This window comes from Crocodylus porosus, unplaced genomic scaffold, assembly GCF_001723895.1.
Source record: "Crocodylus porosus isolate Cpor-Errol unplaced genomic scaffold, CroPor_comp1, whole genome shotgun sequence".
NCBI classification, from domain to species: Eukaryota; Metazoa; Chordata; order Crocodylia; family Crocodylidae; genus Crocodylus; species Crocodylus porosus.
The window spans coordinates 5,057,925-5,079,145 of record NW_017728944.1 but is presented as its reverse complement, the minus strand read 5'-3'; the positions used below and the strand labels follow the sequence as shown (position 1 = coordinate 5,079,145).

Sequence of the window (21,221 nt, the reverse complement as noted above, 5' to 3'; positions counted from 1 at the left end):
GTGCCTCACCCAGTTACTCCTGCTTAGTACCCAGTGGACAAGGTTGCCAAGCCATTTTTTTTACTGACAATCTGTAGGCTTTTTACTAACAGCCAAAATTTTCTACTAGCCTGTTTTTACTGATATATAGTTTACATAATGCAAATGCAACTCTTTTGCCAGGCTCTGCCCTGCTGTCAGGCCTCAGTAAGAAGTTTAAATTTAGGGGCTTAACACCAAATGTAGTAAAAAAGTAAAATTTGGTTGTTAGTAAAAAATTCTCACGTAAAAAAAAAAAAAAAAAAATGTTGGCTGCAGCAGTGGTTTTACACTGTCCTGTGTCCCTTCCACACCAGGGCCCCCTGCTCACCACATACCCTAATACCCCTGACTACACCATGCTGCTCTCCCCAGCCCATCCCTGCCAACCCTGCTCTGTCTGTCCAAACAGGAAAATCCAAAGCAGCTTACCTGCAACCCATAGTATTATAGGCAACCTGGGATGCAGCAGCAGCACATGGATGAAAGAACACTCCCCGCAGGGTGCTGCACTCCAACTCGAAAACCAGGTGGAGCCATTGTGCTCTGCTGGAGAGTCAATCAAGCTGTGGCTGCTTAGTGTTTTTACTGACAGCTAAAGTTTTTCTTACAGACTTTACTGATAGATATTCTTAGCTTGATTATTTATTTACTGTCAGTAAATTTACTGATGAGAACTGAACAAACGCTATACGGACAGCAGCGCCTGCCTGGCTACCTCCAGCTGCTCCTAACACACACAGGCATACATATATGCACACGCCCAATGTCAGGGCCAGACATTCAGCCCTCACTCCCCAACCAGGTGATGTTACCTGCTGAGCTCCGGTGCTTGTTCCACATCATGCCAATGTTCTGCCCAAGGGTCTGAGCCAGAGTCACAGCCATGGCACCAACGTTCCCATACTGTTATGGAGGAGGGAAACAACAAAGCCATCAGCATGGCTGCAGGAGGAGGAACCCTACAGCCCCCAGTCACCAAGCTCAGTCACACAGGGAATGAAGGGCACATCTTTTGGACAGGGACTCCCTAAATTCCCAAGAGCTTTTTGGTACAGTCTCCTGCTGCCTCCCCTGGCACCCTGCTCCTGGGCTTCCCGAACCCACTGCGTAGCCCTACAACCCCTCAGGTTCTTGCTTATGACTCCATGACCCTCAGATCTACTGTGCAGTCCTAAGACCCCTCATAAATCTTGCTCCATGACCCCACAGCCTTCCAGTCTTGCTTTCTAAAGAAGCATCGTCCCCCAGTCTAGGCTCTGCTTGGGAATGAATTAACACTGAAAAGACCATACTCCCTCCTACCCTGTATACCACCCTCCTCCCACCCCCAGGAACAGGCCAGACTCTGCTCAACCCACCTCATTGATACCCCCTCCACGAGTGAGTGAGCAGATCCCCCCGACGTAGGCAGTCCCACTGCGGCTGCTCAGGAATGTCCTGCCGCTGCAGAGGGGCAAGGAGAGAGGAAGTGAGGGAGCAGCAGCCCTGCTCCATCACTCTCAGGACAGCAGGCCTAGTGTGGGGAGTGAAGAAGCTGTTTGCGCCTAACTTAACACAGGCCAGAAGGCATCAGGACTTCTGGCTCCTTCTCTCAGATCTGTCACCAATTAGCAGCTTTGGGTTTTCCCTCTCTTAAGCCCAAACTTCTCCTCCTGTCAAAGGGGGACATTGACCCTGCCTTACCTCCTGGGATGCAGGGAGGGTTAGCAATCACACTTCAAAAGCAGCTCCCAGCAGGGGGGGAACACTGTGGGGAGTGGAGCAGGAGTGCTGGCTGGATGGGACCTCAGAGCTGCTCCATCCAGGTGTAGCTCAGGGAGCAGGGCAGGAGCACTGCCTCTGCAGGGGGGTGAGGAGGGCAGTACAGCTATCCTGGCTCTCACGAGAAGAGGTGGACAGCATCGCTGTGCTCTGGCAGGGCTTCCTTCCGGTATTTCATGAATTCGCCCAGGGTCTCCAACGGATCCTCCTCCACTCGGATCTTGTCCTCTGAGGCCCATGTTTCCATGGCCACCAGCACAATACGGGTATTCAGCTGGTCCCTGTAGATCTAAAGGATGAGAGGAAGGAGGCAGGACATTACATTCCCAGCATCCTTTGCCACCATACCATTTCCTGGTATGGGAGTGCCCTCCCCTGGAACGGGAGGGCCCTCCCCAGAGACCCTCTGCTCTCCCAGCTGGACCCAGGCCCACTGCCTGTCCCACTCTACCTCAAGGCCCTTCTCCCTCTCCTGTCCCAGACAAGAGGAGCGGTCCCCCCTGGCAGGGGGTCACTCTCACAACACTCACCATGTCAGCCAGGTTCACCACAGACTTGGCAAAGTTGCTGGTGAGGAACACAGACTTGCGCAGCTGCCTGAACTGGAAAAGAGCACAGACAATGGAGGGCAGCTGCTGAACTGGTCCCAACAACACTCCTGGTGGCCTGAGTAGTCCAGAGATCCCCCCATGCAGTGGGGAGCTTTTCCTTTGTACATCCAGCCCCTGACATCAAGCACAGCAGGAGATACCACACACTGGTGGGAGGGCTAAGCCCCATCCTCTCAGGATGGCAGAGGCTGCAGCACTCACCAGCTGATGGTCGTTGACCACCACAAGCTCAATGTACTTGGTCTCGCTGTGGACGGTGTGCTGAGCTCGCCGCACCTGAGGGGGCAAAGGAGACATGTGAAAGAGACTCAAGGTGATGTCATCCATGTGTGGATAGGGACATCCAGGGGACTGAGGGAACAGGCAGATACAAAGGGAACACTTTGCTGCTGGATACAGACAGGCAGTGACTCTGGGCTCACTCATGGCCTGCTCGCCTGGATGCCTGCCTCACTTGGGGCTGGAGTGGCAGCTGCTGAGCCTGTCTCATGGCCAGCTCTAGCCTCACACAGCTCCCATTGGGCATCTCCCCTGAGCAGTCAGCTTCCCTTTCTGTGATGAAATAAGGAAGCAGGGGCCAAGTTCCTCCAGGGTACAGTATACTGGGGGTGGGCGCATCAGGAAGGTCAAGGCCCAGTGCCCACACTCCTGCAGGGCTTTGACAAGCCAGTGGAAGCTTTCCTGGCCTTGGGCAGAGAAGCAAAGAGGTGCCAGCTTCCAGCATGGCCTTCTGCTCTCCCTCGCCTGCAAAGAGCAGTACAGGCTGGCCTATGCTTTGTCCCATGCCAGGTCTCAACAGAGCCCCAGGGGAGCAGGGGCAGCAGCAAGTACCTCCACCAGAAGATTACTGAAGGGTGGGCTGGAGGGCTCTCCAGAGGCCATCTGATTCTACCCCATCCCACATCCAAGAGAAATGAATGGCAAAGCCAGGAGGCCACATCCTGATGCACAGGCATGACATGTGGGATGTGTTGGCTTGAATCAACAGCTCCTGTGACAGGCAGATTTGCTACTCCCATCGTGACCCTGCAGCCACACTGGAGGAAAAGACCCAGCAGGAGTCACAGAACCAGAGTCATCCTGGCCACAAAGGGACCCCAGGAGCAGAAGCAAGCCAAGCCAGTCTGGGTATTGCCTGCTGGAGAAGCTCCTCTGTCTTTTCCACATTAGGACAGCTCCCATGCAGCACTATGGGATTGGAAGCATGGTCATAGCCCCTATATAGGACCCATACCTGTGTATCTCCATCATTCCCTTCTCCCCCCCGCCCCGCTGAAAAGCAGCCCCACCTGCCCCCTCCCCAGCTGGTTGGCTAAGCAGAGCCCCTACCTGCCGCCGCCGCCGCCTCAGTTTTGGTAAACTGGCTGGGACATAGAGATTCAGCGCAGCAGCCAGACAGCCTGGGAACATAAGGGGGGGACACATCAAGTGGAAGGTGATGGGGCTGAAGCCCCAAGGGAGCAATGAAGGGCTCTCAGAAATGCCAAGGGTCAGAGGGCTGTTGACCAACATGAGGCCAGTCTGGTGAGGTTTCTGCAGGTCACGAAGGCTGGGTAATCCCCCCTGGCCAAGTGACCCAGCAAACACGGCTTGTGGAGGATAAGTTTACAGCTCACAGGCAATTTTGAAAAGTTAAAAATAATTTGTCTTTGGCAAGGGTGGAGGAAGGAACCAAAAAGAAATATTACAGTACTGGAGGAATCTAATATAGAAATGCACAAATCCCAAAAATGTTCATCTGGGACTGAACAAAACACTATGCTTTGAACTTTGAACTTTACCTTTGATCTTACATTTGAAAATAAAATTAAAGGTAGTTTTGAACTGGAAAGTCACTTGGGACTGACAACCTGAAACTTTCCCATATTTAAATTGTAGTAAATAATTTCCTGGGAAAACCAACACAAATTCATACAATGTTATGGTAATGCCGAGTCCAGGATTTTTCTGAAAACTGTTCCAAGTGGCCCTGTTTGCCCAGCTCTGCATGAAGGAGGAGAGCTCAATCCTCAGCCCAAGTCTGTCTCGGCCATCCAGGCAGGCTTGCAGGATGGTTATAGTAGTATAGCAGCTCCTGCAGATCAGCTACGTGCTCCCCCCTTGGCTCAGTGGCCCCAACACAGGTACAAAGCCCACAGGCATTTAGGTACAAAGCCCACAGACACCACTCACCTGGCTCTGTGCAGCCCTGACGATGGTGAGGAGCAGGCATGTGTTGGATCAGGTGAGGTTGAGGCCCCTGCTGCAGGGAACAAGAGAAAAGGAAGGCCACACTCTCACCTGGGCCACCCTCACTGTCCCAGAATAGGACCCAGCCCGAGGAGCCAAGATGCTTTTGTCTGCCAAGCATGTACTGGGAGAGGTGGTCCATGCATGGGCTGGGAACATGAGTCTAGGTAAGAAGTCCACGTCCCAGGTGGGGTGGTTTCATCTGCCTCACCAAATCCTGCCAGCACCAGGATATATATATATCCACTCATGATCAGAACTGGCGGGGGCTGTGCCACAGAGCTGGTGAGCAACCACTGAGCAGTACCACCATGCCACTGCTAATCTTGCCTTGCCCCAACACAGAGGGGCAGGAAGCTGGTGAGTGAGCCCTGTGCATGAGGAGCACCAGAGTGAAAGAGGGTGTGGAGTGAGATGTTACTAATGTCACTGCCCGGTTCTCTTCCCAGAGCAGCAAGGGAAGGGAGCATAACTGGGGTACACTGAAGTCTTCTCAAGTTTCATCAGAGCCTCTCAAGTGAGGTCCCTGGTGTTCAAGCCATGCTGAGAGAGCCAGGAATAAGACCACAGAACACCCCCACCTGACCAAGCCTCTGAGTAGAGAGCAAGCACCCCATGTTACAAAGAAGAGCAGGAGAAATAGGGCATTTTGTCAGCTTGACACACCCTCCCCAACTTCCACCCCGCCAAGTCCTGCACAGTCCCAAAGCCAAGAATTTGCAAAGAGGACTAGGGTTACCATGCATGCGGGTTTTCCCAGATACGTCCGCTTTTTGGTTCTCCGATCTCCTTCTGGGCAGTTTTTAAAAATATAAAAAAATGTCCAAGATTTTGCTCTGCCTCTGCTCAGCATTGAAGCTTTTCCTGGCACTTTCTGGCTTGCCCTAGTAAGCAGATGCTTGGGGCTGGGGGAAGCAGGAGAGGAGGATTGGAAGCCAGGGCATCACATGCATCTGCTCACAAGCCCAGGCAATGGCATGCAGGTAAGGCCAGCAGGGGAAGGGGGTGGAAGGTTCTTCAGAAGCAGCAGGCAGCTGCATGGGCAGCAGGGCTGGGGGGCAGGGGACTGAAGATCAGGAGTGAGGGGCACTGGCAGGGCTAGCGGGGGAGCAGGGGGCTGCAGGTTGAGTGTGAGGGGCACCAGCTTGGCTGGGGGGGGGAACGGGGGACTGTAGGCAGGGAGTGAGGGGCACTGGCAGGGCCAGGGGTCTGCAGCTCAGGAGTGAGGGGCAGCAGCAGGGATGGGGTGGCTGTGGCTTGGGAGTGAGGGGCACCAGGGGGCAGGGACTGGACATGAGCACAAGCATATCACCACCCCCAAACAGGTGTCCTCTTTTTTGAAACTGGAAATATGGTAACCCTACATAGGACCCCAAAGCAGCCCCGGGTAAGCATGCCTACGTTGCCCACCTACGAGACACAGTCAGAGAACAGGGGCTCCACCACTGATAACCTTTGCTGTGCGCTGCTGAACCTGCTGGATGCAGGATATCACTGGGTAGGATGGAGCCCTATTCCTATGAAACCCTCACAGGGCAAGGGCTTTGTGACAGGCCCCATAGAAAGGAGGTAGAGGGCTCCACAGAGTGCATGTCCCTGACCCCCCTCCCAGTGCAGTGCATCCCCTGACACTGGCCTCCCCACAACTCTGTGCCCTGGGTCCCAGCACCAGACTAACTGGAACTGCCTTGGTCGCACCCCTTGGCCCCAGTGCCAAGGTCCTGATGTAAGTAAGTCTCACTCAGAATGAGGAGGCAAGTCTCAGCGATGGAGCCCATCTCCCTCCCCCAGAAGCTCTGCCTTCAGGCTTCACCCCTAAGTGACCCCTCCCTCCTGCCTTGCATTACACTGAAACCACGGGATCATTAATTGATGACTGCAGGCAGCTTGAAGGGGCCAGTTTCCTAAAGGATGGGCCAGCAGCAGGGTTGCAGGGATGGAAAATACCAGGATAGGATTTCAGTCATTACCTGCTGCCAGGCAGCTAGGTTACCACCCTGAGGGAAAGTTGGGCCAGGGGAGAAGTGGCTGGGGGGAAGGAACACCAGCCTGGGGCCACGGACACATGCAAAGACTCAGAGAGGCCCCGTGAGGCAGAAAACCCTGCTGAGTTCTGAAGACCTCCAAACCAATCCATTCTGTAGGGACAGGTCTGGGTACTGGACACCAAGTGCTCAGGACCTGTCACCAGAACCAAAGTTGCCAGAACCTGGCAGTGGAGTCCCCCATGCTCAGGACCTGGCACCTGAGCACTGAGAGCTGGCGCAGGAGTCAAGCCCATAGATCCCATCACCAGAGTCTGAGCACCTGTAACTTTGCCCTGGAGGCTGAACTAGGAGCAAGGTGGACTCTTGCTTTGTAGGTGGACAGGGGTCAGTGACCTGGCTTCAGGCCTCCCCTTCACCTTCCCCTGGAAACAGGAGCCGAGGGAAAGTTGAGAGCAGGCCATTCCTGGCAGGTGATGGAATTCCAGCCCAGCGGCCCTCACCTGTCTGTGCTCAGCTTGCCCATAGGGCTCAATCAGGTAGGTGTCCCTCCCATCCGAGAAGACGCCACTGCAAGGGAAGCAGAGACATCGGCACCAAGCACCCTCCAGCTTCCTCCTGTATGGGTAGGCAACACGGCACCCCAATCCCCTGCCAAGGTGTAGGGTGCCAGTTTGCTGCCCTCAATGTCCCACATGGAGGCAGAAGAGGTCTCCTCCCACACACCCAAAGCTAATGCAGGCTGCTGAATCCTGTCGCGCCCACTGCTGTCCCAGAAGCAGGAGTCTGCAGCTAGGTCTGTCTGTTCCTGTAGCCCCCACCCTGTGCCCTGGCCCCCCAAAGTGGTACTTACTGCAGTCCTTGGCAGCTGGACAGGGCCGCAAAGGATCGAGCCTGCCCTCGGAGACTGCCCTGATAGTAACAATGCTCCCCCGAGCCCTGCAACACAAAACGAGGGGGCAGGGAGAGGCATCAGATATCAGGTCACTTCAGGGAAACTCCAGAGCCCCAACCCCAAAGCAAGGAGGGAGCATGGTCAAGTGGGTGAAGTGAGGGACTGGGTGTCGGGGCCACAGGTTACTAATTCAGGTTGTGCCACTGATAACCCTGGGTGACCCTGAGTGAGTCCCAGGCCCCACCTCTTTCTACCTGTATGACAGGGATAACAATCTATAGGCACTTTGTTTAACAATGAAGGCTTTTGACAGAGAGCTTGGTTTGTTCCTCACCTTTTGGGATGTGTCACCCTGGTTCCCCCCATTCAGGGCAACGCACACCCACCCACCCACCAGTGTGTCACAACAGCTCCAGAATGCAGCAGGGCTGTGCCACCCAGAACTGAGGCACATGCTCTGTAGGTATGCGCCCATGCCACCTGCATCCATGCCTGTGTGCATGTCCAGCTGTCCCATGTGCTGGCTCAGTGGACATGGAGGAGAGGCCAAGGATGGATGTGCACTTTTTCCCCTCCATGAGGATGACTCTGTTGGCACTTGACATGTCTATGTGGCTACCTGGATACGAGCCCAGGCTCATGGGTCCTTTCCCTGCATATGTACCTATATATGTACCTCAACTTGTGCGTGTGCATACATGTGCCCTTCTATATGGATGTAAGCAGGTGTGTTTTTACCTGTCAGTGCGCAGGCATCCATGCCTTTCTATGCACACGTGTGTGCATACATGTGTGCACAAATGCATGTGCCCCAACAGAAGTGTGCACTCGTATGTGTGTACACTGGGCCTTCCCCATCCCCTGCATGTGCCCATCTGCCCAGGCACGTGTGTGCAGCCCTCCTCCACACACTTGAGTGCAGCTGGGCTTAGGCTGACGTGGAAGCAGCAGCCTTTGGTTGGCTCTGAAATCCCCTTCCTCTGCTGTGCCTATTTATAGGAGCTGCAGCCACACAGGTTAGCAGCTCCCCAGCCTCTGACCTGCAGAGGGGTGGCAGGGTTGCCTGGTCACCAGGAGACCCCTCCAGGTTTGCTGAGGGGGTTGGGGGACGCAGTACAGGAGTGGGAGCAAGCAAGGAGATCTGGGGAGAGTTTGGTGGAGGGGAGGACACGGGCAGCCCAGCCTCTCCCTGCCTGCAGTGTGTGACTTTTGTATTCACTCAGCATTACTGCTGCTCCACTTAGAGGGCTGCCTTTGTGAGGAGCTGCACGGGGAAATCTGCATGACAGGCAGGGCTGCAGGGAGCAAGACAAGCCAGGCTATTTATGGAAACCCCATTCATCTTTTTAATGTGGCAGTGCCTGCTACTGACTGAGCATTGGCACCCCCTCCCCACTCATGTCCCTCCCCAGTCCACTCCCGCTTATATGGCCATGCTCCCAATGGCTCTGATTCCCACCCACATGCACTAGAGGGCTGGTGCCCTTGATCCCCCCCCCCCCATCCTCACCAACAGGGGAGTGGGCTACAATCTCACCTCTGAGAACTGTCAATGCTGCAGGAATGCTAGAAGAAACCTGGGTAAGACCTAAAGGCCCCAGACCCCACAGCTGCCTACTGCCTCCATCTCTATCCCTCTCCTTTGACCCTGGGATGAGGACACAGCCCGTCAACTTCCAATGACAGGAGCAGGCAGGGTGAAAAAGAAAGAAGCATGGGATGTCTGGCCATTATGTTCTGCAGCCTGCAGAGAGGTTACAGCTGGATGTAATCCCAGGTAGCACAAACACATTGGATGGGGGTACATCACAGCCCCTGACCCCTAGGGACAACCAAGGACCTGTGTGTCCAGTCAGGCTGTAGCAGACCATACCAGGGCAGGTCCTATGGCAGCTGGACCTACCCTACCCACCAGTAGGCCCCATGGCTAAAGGGAGAAGGGTCTCTTAACAGCACACAAACCTCAAGGCTGCCTGAGCTCTACATGGCTAGGGTCATGCCCATCTTCAGCTCCCTGCCACCAGCAGCAAGCTGCTGAGCCACTAGGTACAGACTGGCTGTGCAGCAGCTGCAGGTGAGGGAAAAGGCCTGGCCTGGATTTCCCTGCCCACTGGAGCCTGCCCAATCCAAGTCCTCTCCCTTGTAAGGGGAGACACCCAGGCTGGCTCCTTTCCCTGGCACTGGTTCTGCTGCTGGCTCTCTCCCAAGACCAAACTCAGGAAATGCCTGGAGTCTTTCCAGCTGTGACAGCGAGGTGCAGAAAATCCCAAGTTTGCTCTATAGAGAGCCTGTGGTCCTTGGCCCTGCCCCCAACACCAGGAGGGTCCAGTTGATACTCAGGTGCAGGGCAGCATTGGTGTGTGCCTGCCCTCCTAAGCCAAGCTTGGTGCTGCCTTGGCCAGACATTGCAGCTAGGGCACTGTATGCTGCTTGCCTCTGAGCTCATACAGAGCAGCCAGGAAAACTGTCTTGGAGCTCCACTCTGGGGGAGAGCACTGATCTCCATGCATCACCCCAGACAGCTCCACATCTCACCCCACCACCACTGTCCTCCCAGCCACCAGCACAGAGCTCGCTGATGCTGGTGAAAAAGCTCTGCCCTAGATTTATGCTTCCTTCAACTCTGAGTAGGCCCCAACATGCAAGGCGAGGGACAGGCCCCACAAACAGCTCCAGGTCTGCACAGACCAAAGATGAGAAAGTAAGATGAGTCCCCCAAGAGACAGCGACTCAGCCAAGGTCATGTACAGGGACACAAGCACTGCCAAGCTAGATCTGAGCCAGTTCCCAGGGAGCTGTCCCTGCCTGACCCTGATGCCCACCATAGACCTCTGTTGCAGCCCCATGCCTGCTTTCAGAAATGCCTCTGCCTGGCCCCTCCAAAGCCACAGCTGGCTGAGGACCCTGCCTGGGCTGGCGATTCAGCAGCTGGCAAGTCCCTCCCCTCATGGCCTTGTTTTGTCCCACACTTACCGTGCTGTGACTGGCATTTCCGTCCTCCTCAAAGTGCCGTTCCACATAATGGGAGGAGAGCAGGTGACTGCCAGAGAAATGGGAGGATGAGAGCAATGAGGAGCTGGTACTGGTGAAGCAGGGAGGTCTGAGTCTGCAGGGGACCCATGCCAGACACAGATAACTGGCTCATCCCAAAGGGCTGTGTCCTGTGCCTTCTGCATGGACAGAGCTGGAAGCCAGTGCATGCACCAGGGCAGAAGTCCCCTGCAATTGCACTCTGCCCACCCAGGGACTGGGTACCCATTTCCCCACTCCCTTCCAACACTTCATGCCCGCCTGAAGGATAAAGCATACCTGATCTAGTAAACAGACTCACATGAGTCCCTGCCTGGCACGCATGCTCTACACCTCCCCAATGCTCACTCCTGTGCACACACGTGCACCCTGCCCCAGTGCGCACATTCTATCCACCCACACCTGCATGTACCCCATGCACACAGCTCTGCACAAAAAGCTTCTGCTCCAGTGAGGGGGGTCTCCTCAGCCACACCTGCTCACTCACGCATACACACACAGACTGCCCCAAAGCATGGATTCTCCACAGTCACACCTGCCCATGCACACCCTTTCCACTTGCTCTTTGCTGGGAAATCCCACCATGGGCTGCCAGTTATGAGCGCCCTCAGAAGGAGCTACATGGTGCTAGAGTGGGAAAAGTACAGAGCTTGACCTCCATTCTCTGGACATGTCCGAGTCTTGCTCCCCATCAGGGAAACCGAATCATCTCTCACTCCCGTTAATCACACCAGCTCCTGTTACACCTCAAGCTCTGGAGCTCACCTCATCCTGTCAACAACCAGGGCCTGAGGCTTCATTACCAGCTCTGTGGCAGATCCAAAGGACACCATGAAATATTAAGGGGACAGCTTACACCTGATGCCTGAACTCTGAGTCAGCCCAAGGCCCAAGCATTGTGCCAAGGCTCACACACAGCACACCCCCACTCTTTCTCAGGGCTGCAAATGTACAATGACTCACAGTCTCACATCCACACACCAAGGTGAACACATCCAACACTGATGTGGGCTATATAGATGCAGGGGTACAAGCTAACAGACACAGGCTCACTTGTTCTCACACACATCAATCCTGGTACAAGCTCATACATACACACACACATACTCTTACATATAGGCATGGGCTCGGGCACACATGCATTCTCTTTCACAGTGTTGCTCATGGCTACAGGCTTACACACACATACACACACACACACATATCTGTGCATTCACACAGACCTATGTGTAATATCCAGGGGAGGACTATTGAGACCTTTGTTGTACTGACACCTACCATTGGCAGCTGGGCTGAGATCCAGAAAACCCATATCCCACCAGCCACTGAAACTCCCTCCTCCAATGGCTGCTGTGGCTCCAGCACTGGGGAGTGGCTCCTGCACCAACTACATCCCTCTTCCAGACCAAGAGCAGGCCAGGCTTCCCCCACTTTCACCCCACCCTGCCACATGCCTCAGCCCTGCCTTGCAGAGGCAGCCATGTGAAGACAGAGCCAGCACACCCACGACCGGGGCACACTTACTGGTTGAGCTCCAGATCCAGGGTGAAGGCTGAGCCAAAGGCATGAATGAGGAAGCTCACCTGAGCCAGGTGTACATACTGCAAGAAACAGAGGAAGAGGAGTGAGAACACCCCCTGTCCATTGCCACAGGCAGGCAGGCTGGAGAGGCCATTGTTAGTGAGCGGCACACCAAATGCAACTGGGGCCAGTGGACTCAGTGAGCTAGAAAGCTAAAGACCTCTCTTCACAATGCCAGCCGCACCTCAGCATGGCTCCTGATGCTGCAGGCTAGCAGGGGGGTCTCACTGTGTGAGCAGCACTGTAACTGGAGAAGGAGGACAAAATGGTCTGCAAGGCTATATGGGTCCTAACAAAATGGCAGATCAGCTCAGTACAGGGCCTTGTCCATGGGAACCAGGAGCTATTTGCCACCCCCGAGCAACCCCAAACAATCTCTGTTCTGAGGGCTTCAGCAAAGCCACAAGCATTTTTTGGGTGACCTGGCAATTTTGTTTAAGCGGATGTCAAACCCCCAACAAATAGCCAGGACCTCCACAGTACATGCCACATTTCTGCCCCCTTTCTCCCTCCCCACATCTCCTGGACCCATCACTCCAGCATCTGGATGCTCCTTTACAAATGACCCTGGAGACACTGGAATGCCACTGCCAGTGGTTCACCCTCAACTGCCTCCTGGGGTCCAGACCTGGTCACCGCATCTCTAAAAAAATTATAGCAGAAATGGAGGGCGTTCAGAGGGGGATGGAGAGAGATGAGAGATTGAAAAGACAGGGAATGGTTGAGAGAGGAGTCAAAGAAGGGACATGATGGACAGATTCAAAATAATACACACAACAAGGGAGATCAGGTGCTGCTATTCACTGGGCCTCCTGATCCAATTACAGGGAAGCATTTAATAATACTGAAAAGCAGCACCACATGATGGGCTTGCCGGACTCACTGAGTGGCTGGTTGGATTCCAGAAGGGTACCATTTTTCATGGAATAAACTACTGAACCAAAAAAAGGTTGTGCAGCTTTATCCCCATGTTAAGGAAGTGGAAACTGAGGCTCAGAAGTCTGGGTGGGACTTTGTTAACGACCTATGTGTCTTACAGCAAGCCTAAAACAGAGTTCCCCTATAGCTCCTGCTTCCCTCTGCTTGAGCCTACCTAGGACACTTCCACTCACCTCAAAACACTTGACAAATTTATAAATTCATAGCCCCCTGTCCCTCCCCAGCACACACACAGCTCTGCCCATGCCCCTCAGACCTGATTCACAGCCCCGTTCTCCACACACACATATATGCACACCCTCCATCCTGACTCGTATACAAATCAGTAATCCACTTGAGTTCTGACCTGCAACATGCATGCAGAGACCAACAACCATACAGACTCATTCCTAGCTGGGTGGAAGCTGTGATAGACACAGGACAATGCCACTGAGATCAAGACAGATACTGTTTTTCCCTTGAAGGAAATAACTGGCCTGTGGAAGTGCTGACTGCAAGATCCCACTGAGGTTCTCCAAGTCAGAAGGATCCAGACAGGATGAGACAATAGTTCTCAACCTTTTTAGACTCAAGGCACCTTGCCATTAGATTCAAGGAACCCCTCAGAAAACGCCAGCTCTCTGTTTTCATCTGTTGACTGCAGAAAAATAATACAGCAATTTTTCTATTGCAAAGAGCTCAGGAAAACCACAACAGGTTCAAGAATGTTTTTGACACTAGATTCCTATTGGAAATCTCTGGGTTTATCTTGTGAATCATGTTTGCATAACCAACAGTGCAGCATTGCGTAGGACCCTGGTTGCAAATCACAGAGATGAGACATTGACATGAGTGCTGAGAATACTGCCCGCAGATACCCTGCCTCTTTGCACACAGAGTTACCTCTCCTGTTAGCAACACAAAGCAGCTGTGGGAGCCTTGGGTTATTTCCTTCTGAGGTATCTTTAAATCTAACCCAACACCTACTGAAGACAGAGGAAAGGCTCCAACCGGCTGCCCACAACTTTGAATCAGGTCCTCAAGGCCAGACTTTTGCAGAGCTCAACCCAGCAGGCAGGGGGGCACTGGGAAGCCTGCCCCTGGGAATGCAATCCAACGGTGGTCTCACACCTCCTGTAGCAGCATTGAATGCTGGCCACAGCTAGAAACAGGTCACTGCTGTGATTGGGTTTTGCACTTTCTACACAGCCCCCTCTTCAGAGACCAGCTCCCCCTCGAGAGTAGTGAAGAGCTGGGTGAATGGCACATATCAAGCAGAAGTGAACAGGGCAGGTCTGTGCAGTGGAATCAGCAGCTATCCTGGGCATTGGGTGCTTTGGTCTCAGAGACAGAGATTCCAGGTCAGCAGTCTTACAGAACAGACGCTGAACAAGAAGGATCGGAGTCCAATTCCATCCCAGGATGATTCTGCAACCAAAACCCCCCTGTGCAAGGAGTGTCAATGATGGGGCTGTCTCCAGAGAAGGAGCAGAGCCTGGCATATGCTTTGCTAGCTGGGAGGAGCAGCAGCTGGGACAGGCAGGTGACTGGGGATAAGCAGGCAGTGGGATGCCTGCACAGTAGATGAATGGCTGGCTGACTGCCCGGTTGCATGAATGAATGACTCTGTGCTCCATTTCTCTGATGCTTCTCCCCAAGATCCTAAGCTGGTGGATCCCTGTCAGAGTTTCTCCTGGCTCCTGAGCTCCTTCCCCAGATCCCCCAGTTAGAAAAGCCCTTGCAGGGGGCTGCAGCACTCACTCCTCAGCCACCTCACAGCTTCCAGAGCTCACAACCTAATTCTTTACAGTGTTTGTAGGACATGAGACGGAAACTTCCCTCTCCCTGGAGGCTCGCTGGGACCCCCAGGCATGCCATTCACCTAAGCAAGGAGCACTGTGTGAACTGATATGGCAGCTAGTCCCCAGCTGCCTGGAATCTGGGACACAAACTAGCTGCCATCACATCTTCAGTGTCACCCTCCAGAGCCACATGGCACTTGCTTCCAAAGGACACCAACCAGACAACACTCCACGTATGAGACACAGGTAAAACAGCAAGCTGCTTCTGTCTCCTGCCTACAAACCAACAATCCTGCAGCCTTTGCCTGGTTCTGCTGCAGAAACCAGAGGCTCTAGTCACAGCTTCTTGGAGTCCTGAACTACCACTGCCATATTTCTGGGGTCTTCCTCCACGATGCTCAGGCTTGAGGGCAGCAAGACAGTGGCACTGCAAAAGTAACCCCAACTGCTGAACAGGTCAGTGATCTCAGTGCCTTACAGAAGAGGAAACCAAGACACCAAGCAGAGACAGGACATGCCAAGGGCCCCCAACTCTAGATACTGACCCAGTCCAAACACTCTCAGCATAGAGGGAGATTTTTTATTTGTTTAAACCCAAAACATTTCTGTCCTGGCCAGCCCAAACCAAGCTGTTCTCCAGTTTCATCAACTTGGCCACAGAACCAGAAAACCCATCACTTGGCCCGCTCTGATCTGGACAGCCCCACACTTCTCAGCAGCCCTGAGCTAACAAACCAATGCACATGGATAACAGAATAAGGACACAGGTATTCCCTGCCTGCTCCCTGGAGGTTCTTGCTTCCTCTGTGAGGACAAACCAGTCAGGTAGCACTGGCAGCAGGCTGGATGTCAGGGGATGTGGGCTGCAGGCCTGGCCCTGCTGGTGATCTCCAGTGCAATATTCACATCCCAGATGGACTTAATGCCACTTCATATTTCCCAGAAGTTGTATGAGGCTTGACTCATTAACAATACCTCAGACAGGGGGTGCTACAAAAGCACAGGATGTTGCCAAAGACACTGGGCTGTGGGTTGTGTGTATCTTTGGGAAAAAAGAGGATAAATATCATGGGATCATAGGGAAGTAGGGCTGGAAGAGACCTCACAAGGTCATCTCAGCTAGCCCCTGACTCAAGACAGGAACATCTGTGACTAAACCATCCCAGCCAAGTGTCTGTCCAACCTGCTCTTGAAAACTTTTAAGGACAGCAATTCCACAGCTCCTCTAGGTAGCCTGTTCCCATGCTGACCACCCTCCTAGTCAGAAAGTTCCTCCTAAATCTCCAACCTAAATTTCTCCTGCTGAAGCTTGAGTCCTGTCCACTATGGTCATGGAGAAAAGCCCATCTCCATGCTCTCTGTAATAGCCCTTCTGGTATTTGAAGACTGTTATCAAATCCCTCAGGTCACATCCCCACATGTAGGGGCATGTGCTTGCAATGGCAAAAAAATATCAGCACAAATTTGTGCTGTTACTTTTTGCTGCTGCGTGTGCCCCTGCACAAGCATTCTGGTGTGGGACAAAATGCCCCGCTTCAGGAAAACTGCTGTTTCCTTGCTCCTCCCTGCCATGCTGGAGACACTGGAGTGGAACTAGAGGAAGGGAGATGCTCTGGCCAGCAGCCAAAGTATCTCCCAAGAGGACCAAGCTGCCATGTCTGCCTACACATGCTCCTGTAACACACACTGCACTGCTTTTTTTCATGATTTTTTTTGCTACCAGGATTTCCCAGTAGCAAATTTTGTTCCCATGCTGCAACTCTGCAACATGGGTCACATTTTAATATTCCAAGAGTGCAATTTGTGGCACCACAAACCGCATATGCCTACACATCTGGATCCAGCCTCAGTCTCCTCTTCTTCAAACTAAATAACCGTAGTTCTTTCTGCCTTTCCTCAGAATCACACCTCTCAGGCCCCTAATCATTTTCTGTTGCTCTGCACTGGACTGTTTCCAAACTGTCCATGTCCTTCTTGAAGTACAGGGCCCAAAAGTGGAGTGCGTACTCCAGGTGAAGCCTCACCAGTGCTGAACAGAGCAGAAGAATCAGTTCCCTTGATTTGCAAGGGATACCCCTGTTAATACAACCCAGGATGCTGTTGGCTTTTCTTGCAACAAGAGCACACTGATGGCTCATATTTAGCTTATGATTCACTGTAACCCACAGGTCCTCCTCTGCAGTCCCGCAGCCCAGCCAGTCATTCCCTAGTGTGTATTTGTGCATACCATGATTCCGTCCCAAGGAAGGACTTTGCACTTGTCCTGGTTGAAGTTGGTCTAATTGATGTTGGACCACTTCTCCAGTCCATTCAGGTCATTCTGGATCCTAGCTAGCCCTGCCCTTCAGAGCATCTGTAACTCCACCCAACTTGGTGTCATCCACAGATTTGCTAAATGAGAATAAAACAGGTTGAGGTCAGGCTCATGCTCAGAGCAACTACATCCTTGGATTGCAGTGCAGCCCAGAGGGCAAGAGCTTGGCACTAAAAGGAAAGCGGGGGAAAAAGGAGAAAAGAAGGCAGAGGGGGGAAAGTGTGAACACCATAAACAAACCTAGCATGAAAGGCTCCTGTGACTGAGGTCAGTCATTAAACAGTGACATTCCAGGGTGGGACAGGGGACGGCAGTGGTCAAAGGAACTAGCTGTGTTTGATAGCATTGGTCTGTTATTGACCCCTGTGCTGTGCAAGATCCCCCAGACAACCCCATCTGAGCAACTGCAAAGAAGCCTCCCCCACTTTGCAGTATCCCTCACCGAGCCTCTAAAAGCCTCACACTCTGCCAAGAGGCAGGGTTCTTCCCAAATGCCCACAACAAGCCCCAAAGGCTGGCTGGGACCCAGAGTTTGCTAATAGCAAGATCCCTGCCCCAAAGCCAACTGGGGTTGATAAGAGTGTTTCCAGTACTACTAGTAAGTGGTGGATCAGGCCTTAGCACATCCAGAGTATGCTGCAGACAGACTCCTGCACCAGCCCCACAGGGAGGCAATAGAGTCCAAGCCCCAGTGTGGGGTCTCAGGCCTGAGTGGCTCTGACGAACACAAGGCTTTCCATGCCCCTCTGAAGGACCCTGCAGCCAGGTGACCCATTCCCAAAGGTAGCCAGAAATGTCATTGCCAGCTGGCGCCCTGCATCAGAAACACCCCAGGCCTCAAAGCAAAATTGTCCCAGAGCCCCTGGTAAAGGGGGAAGGAACCTCTGTCCCAACTTCCCCAGGGAAGAACCACAGCCTTGGCTTTTTTCAGCCTTGTGCTTTGCTTTGCGTGTCTACAGTGAATTGTCCACTCTGCCCTTGCCACAGGAGTTCTGCTCCCCAAGAGAAGGACAGAGGCAAAAGGACCCAACTTGGCTTTCCAAAAGCAAAAGGGAGCCAATTGAGCAGCACTGAGGATGATTTGAACCTGGCAAAGGTGATGTGGGAGGGGTACAGAGGGGGCACATATCCACCCAAATTTCTTTGCCAACAGCAGGGTGCAGGGCTCCAGTCCAGCCAGAGCTGGCACCTGGCAGCAGGGGGGGCTGGCGGCGCAGAGTTGTGCCCCTCCACTGTCAACACTTACGCATCATTTATGGAAACTGGGCCTTTCAAGACTACAGCACAGGTTGCTCCCAAAGCCAGCAGCAGAAATAGGTTATTATTGATCTAATGAATCAGCTGCTAGACAACAACACAACACAAACACCAGTGCTGGAAGCATGAAGCCGTGTTGGGCACCTGCTCCCTTTAAATCCCCTCCCCAGTAACACCCCTGATTCAGGGTAAGATTTCACCCCGGGTTGTCAGATTTGGGGCAGGGCCTGCATCTGGACCAGGCAGGTGTGGACAAGGAGAGGGTGCAAGGAATGAATGCTGGGAGGATCCAGCAGGGCTCTGGCTTTTGGACACCTATGTTTAGAGCCAGGCTCGCTAGACTGTCCCACCCTGGGACCCTGACAGGATGCAAATCCCTTGTGGTACTGCAGGCCCAAACAGCAAGCACAAGTGTTTCCCAGGGGCCAGCATTGGACATCATGGGACCTTTGCCCAAAAGGTCAATAAACAGCACTGCTCCCGCCATGTATAATGCACTGGAGGTGTCCATCTTGTTCAGGGAAGGGGCCAAGAGGAAGGGCAGGGTAACAGGGCAGCCGTGTACTTATATCACAGGCAGGCCTTCTGGCCAAAAAAAAAATGGGTTCAAGTCCCACTTCTGCTGCCAACAGTCCCTGTGACCAAATGCAAGGGCTCTGCGCCTGTTTCTTTGTTCCTCTAAAGGGGAATCTGATGTCCCACCCCTAGGAGCACAGATGCTGTAACTAAAAACACTGCTCCATTCTGATAAAAGGCTCCCTCCTTCACAGGTAGGAAAGCATTACTATCCCTCCTTGCTGGATGGGGAAACTGAGGCACACAGAAGTAGACAGATGGCTCTCACAGAGCAGCATGGGGGCTAGCAGCCTTGCCCCTCAGGTTTGGTCCCTGTCCACTGGGCCTTCTGTGGTAGAGACAGGCAACTATTGAGTGATTCATTACTGTGTTGAGTGATTTATGCCAGGAAATATTAACCCACTAAACTATAGGCTCTGGGAGCGGTACTGTTCCTTACTCTGTGTGTGCAGTACCCAGCACAGTGCAGCCTGTAGTCACTACCATATTAATAACCAGGTGAGGAGGCTCACAGGGCATGGATCAATGGGGCTTCCTGTAACATGGAGATACCAATACCCAAACCTTCCTCTTCCAAGCCACAAGATATGAAATGGTTCAAGGATGACTGAATAATCACAGAAATGGAATGAATACTCCCGCTCCCTGGCAGGGGCAGATGTAGGACCCAGCTTTGTGCTGGACTCTGCCAAAGCAAAACAGGCAAGGTTTCAGCAAATGCCTGTGACTGTGTCCACCCCCATGGGAAGCCTATGGAGTTAACTGAGGGGCATTATGATAACTCACCCCTGGAAACAGCAATTGTGCCTTCTTCCTCCTGTGCTCGAATGATTATCCCATTCATTATGCATGAGCCCTGCCTATGCACTCCTGTTTAATCTATTTTAACACCCGCACACATACCTACAGTACCAAGATTTTAATGGAATACATTAAGAGATTCGGCAGCTGGTGGGAGGTGATGGATAGGCAGCCCCGGGAGACCAAATCCCCTGGTTTGGCCAAGGATGGTTCCAGTGCAAGCAGCTCCCTGACAACACCACCCCCAGGCTGTGCACTGTGCTTGGACAGGGGGCATGAGAGCAAGTGGGGAGTTTGGTTTCATGGCAGCCAAATCTGTGCTGAAGGCATTGACACCCACATGCCAAGGCCCTCATCAAAACCCAAACTGGAAAACAAACCACAGCAGGAGCCCCAGTTCCCCCCAAATCCCACCCCCCCGGAACCACTCGCTGACAGCTGTTTCTCAACCATTCCCTTCCCCCCAGTTACGGCAGGTGTGGCAAAGGGACATTTCCCATGGACAGTTCACCCAAGGGGACCCCCCAGCCCAGGCTGCACTCAGCATAGGGCAGGCATGCCACATGCAGAACAAGCAGCTCGTCCTTGCCCAGAAGGATCCTGCAGACTGATGCTGGCAGAGGTCAGGGGAGAAGCTCATCTAAGCCCTCCACCTCTCCACCGGTGGCCAATCTGCAATGCTGGTCGCAGCACAGGGGAATGCCCATCCTGCCAGGGACTGGTCTGAGAGATACTCAGCTGTTACCATGTGGCCTGCACCAACATGCACTAGCTCAGCACCCATAACCTCCTCCTTGCCCTGGGCCCCATGCAACTGCAAGTGGTGCAGTGCCCCACTGGACCAAGCAGGGTGCTCCATGTGATACTCAGTGTCGTGACACCAAGATACACCGACTTCAGCTCTGCTGTGGGGCACCCCTGGCAAGCCCCCACACTGCTCCCACCCACTCTCTAAGGAACAGAAGCCCCCCCACCTTCAACTCAGGAGGGCGCCTTGCCACCCAGCCCTTCCAGATAGCGCGCAGTGCCCTCTGGCTCACCTCCCGGCCCCGCGGGGACATGCCTCTCCACCCCCCCGGCCCCGTGGGGACCCCGCCCCACCTGCCACCCTGGGTGCGGCGCCCTGAAAGACAGAGTGTTAAACGGGACGGTTGTACAGGTTCACTTACAGGGCCTCCGCCTCGAGGCTCATTCCTGACCCTGGTGTCCAGCTGATGCTTCTGGACTTCTCCTCCTGAGATCTGCCTCACTAACCTGCTGGGGTGGGTGATTTCTGAAGCAACCGGCCTGGGGTCCCATCGGGTGTTGGGAGACCTCCGCCGCCAAACACCGGGCTGCACAGCCGCCTGAGCGAGACCTGCCGGGGGCAAAGGAGAGCACAAGGCGCGGCTGCATTAAGTGCCGGGCGGGGATGGGGATGGGGGGTGCAAGGCCAAGCTG

The 21,221-nt window shown here is 53.7% G+C and overlaps 1 protein-coding gene across 3 annotated transcripts in view; it reads right to left on the bottom strand.

Moving 5' to 3' along the window:
• Positions 1 to 21,165, bottom strand: part of ADAM11 (ADAM metallopeptidase domain 11) — a 50,282-nt gene extending 29,117 nt beyond the window's left edge. For 2 of the 3 annotated variants that reach the window (XM_019550455.1, XM_019550453.1), the window contains exons 1-12: positions 21,036 to 21,165; positions 12,057 to 12,133; positions 10,476 to 10,542; positions 7,461 to 7,546; positions 7,111 to 7,177; positions 4,566 to 4,635; positions 3,723 to 3,793; positions 2,595 to 2,669; positions 2,313 to 2,384; positions 1,905 to 2,071; positions 1,380 to 1,464; positions 834 to 924 (exon numbers count right to left, since the gene is read on the bottom strand). In XM_019550455.1, the coding sequence (XP_019406000.1) occupies positions 834 to 924; positions 1,380 to 1,464; positions 1,905 to 2,071; positions 2,313 to 2,384; positions 2,595 to 2,669; positions 3,723 to 3,793; positions 4,566 to 4,635; positions 7,111 to 7,177; positions 7,461 to 7,546; positions 10,476 to 10,542; positions 12,057 to 12,133; positions 21,036 to 21,080 (973 nt within the window). In that variant the 5' untranslated portion in view covers positions 21,081 to 21,165. Of the gene's footprint in view, positions 1 to 833; positions 925 to 1,379; positions 1,465 to 1,904; positions 2,072 to 2,312; positions 2,385 to 2,594; positions 2,673 to 3,722; positions 3,794 to 4,565; positions 4,636 to 7,110; positions 7,178 to 7,460; positions 7,547 to 10,475; positions 10,543 to 12,056; positions 12,134 to 21,035 lie in introns of all 3 variants that reach the window. The other variant, XM_019550454.1, reaches the window with a different exon arrangement.
• Between the last annotated feature and the right edge of the window lie 56 nt (positions 21,166 to 21,221).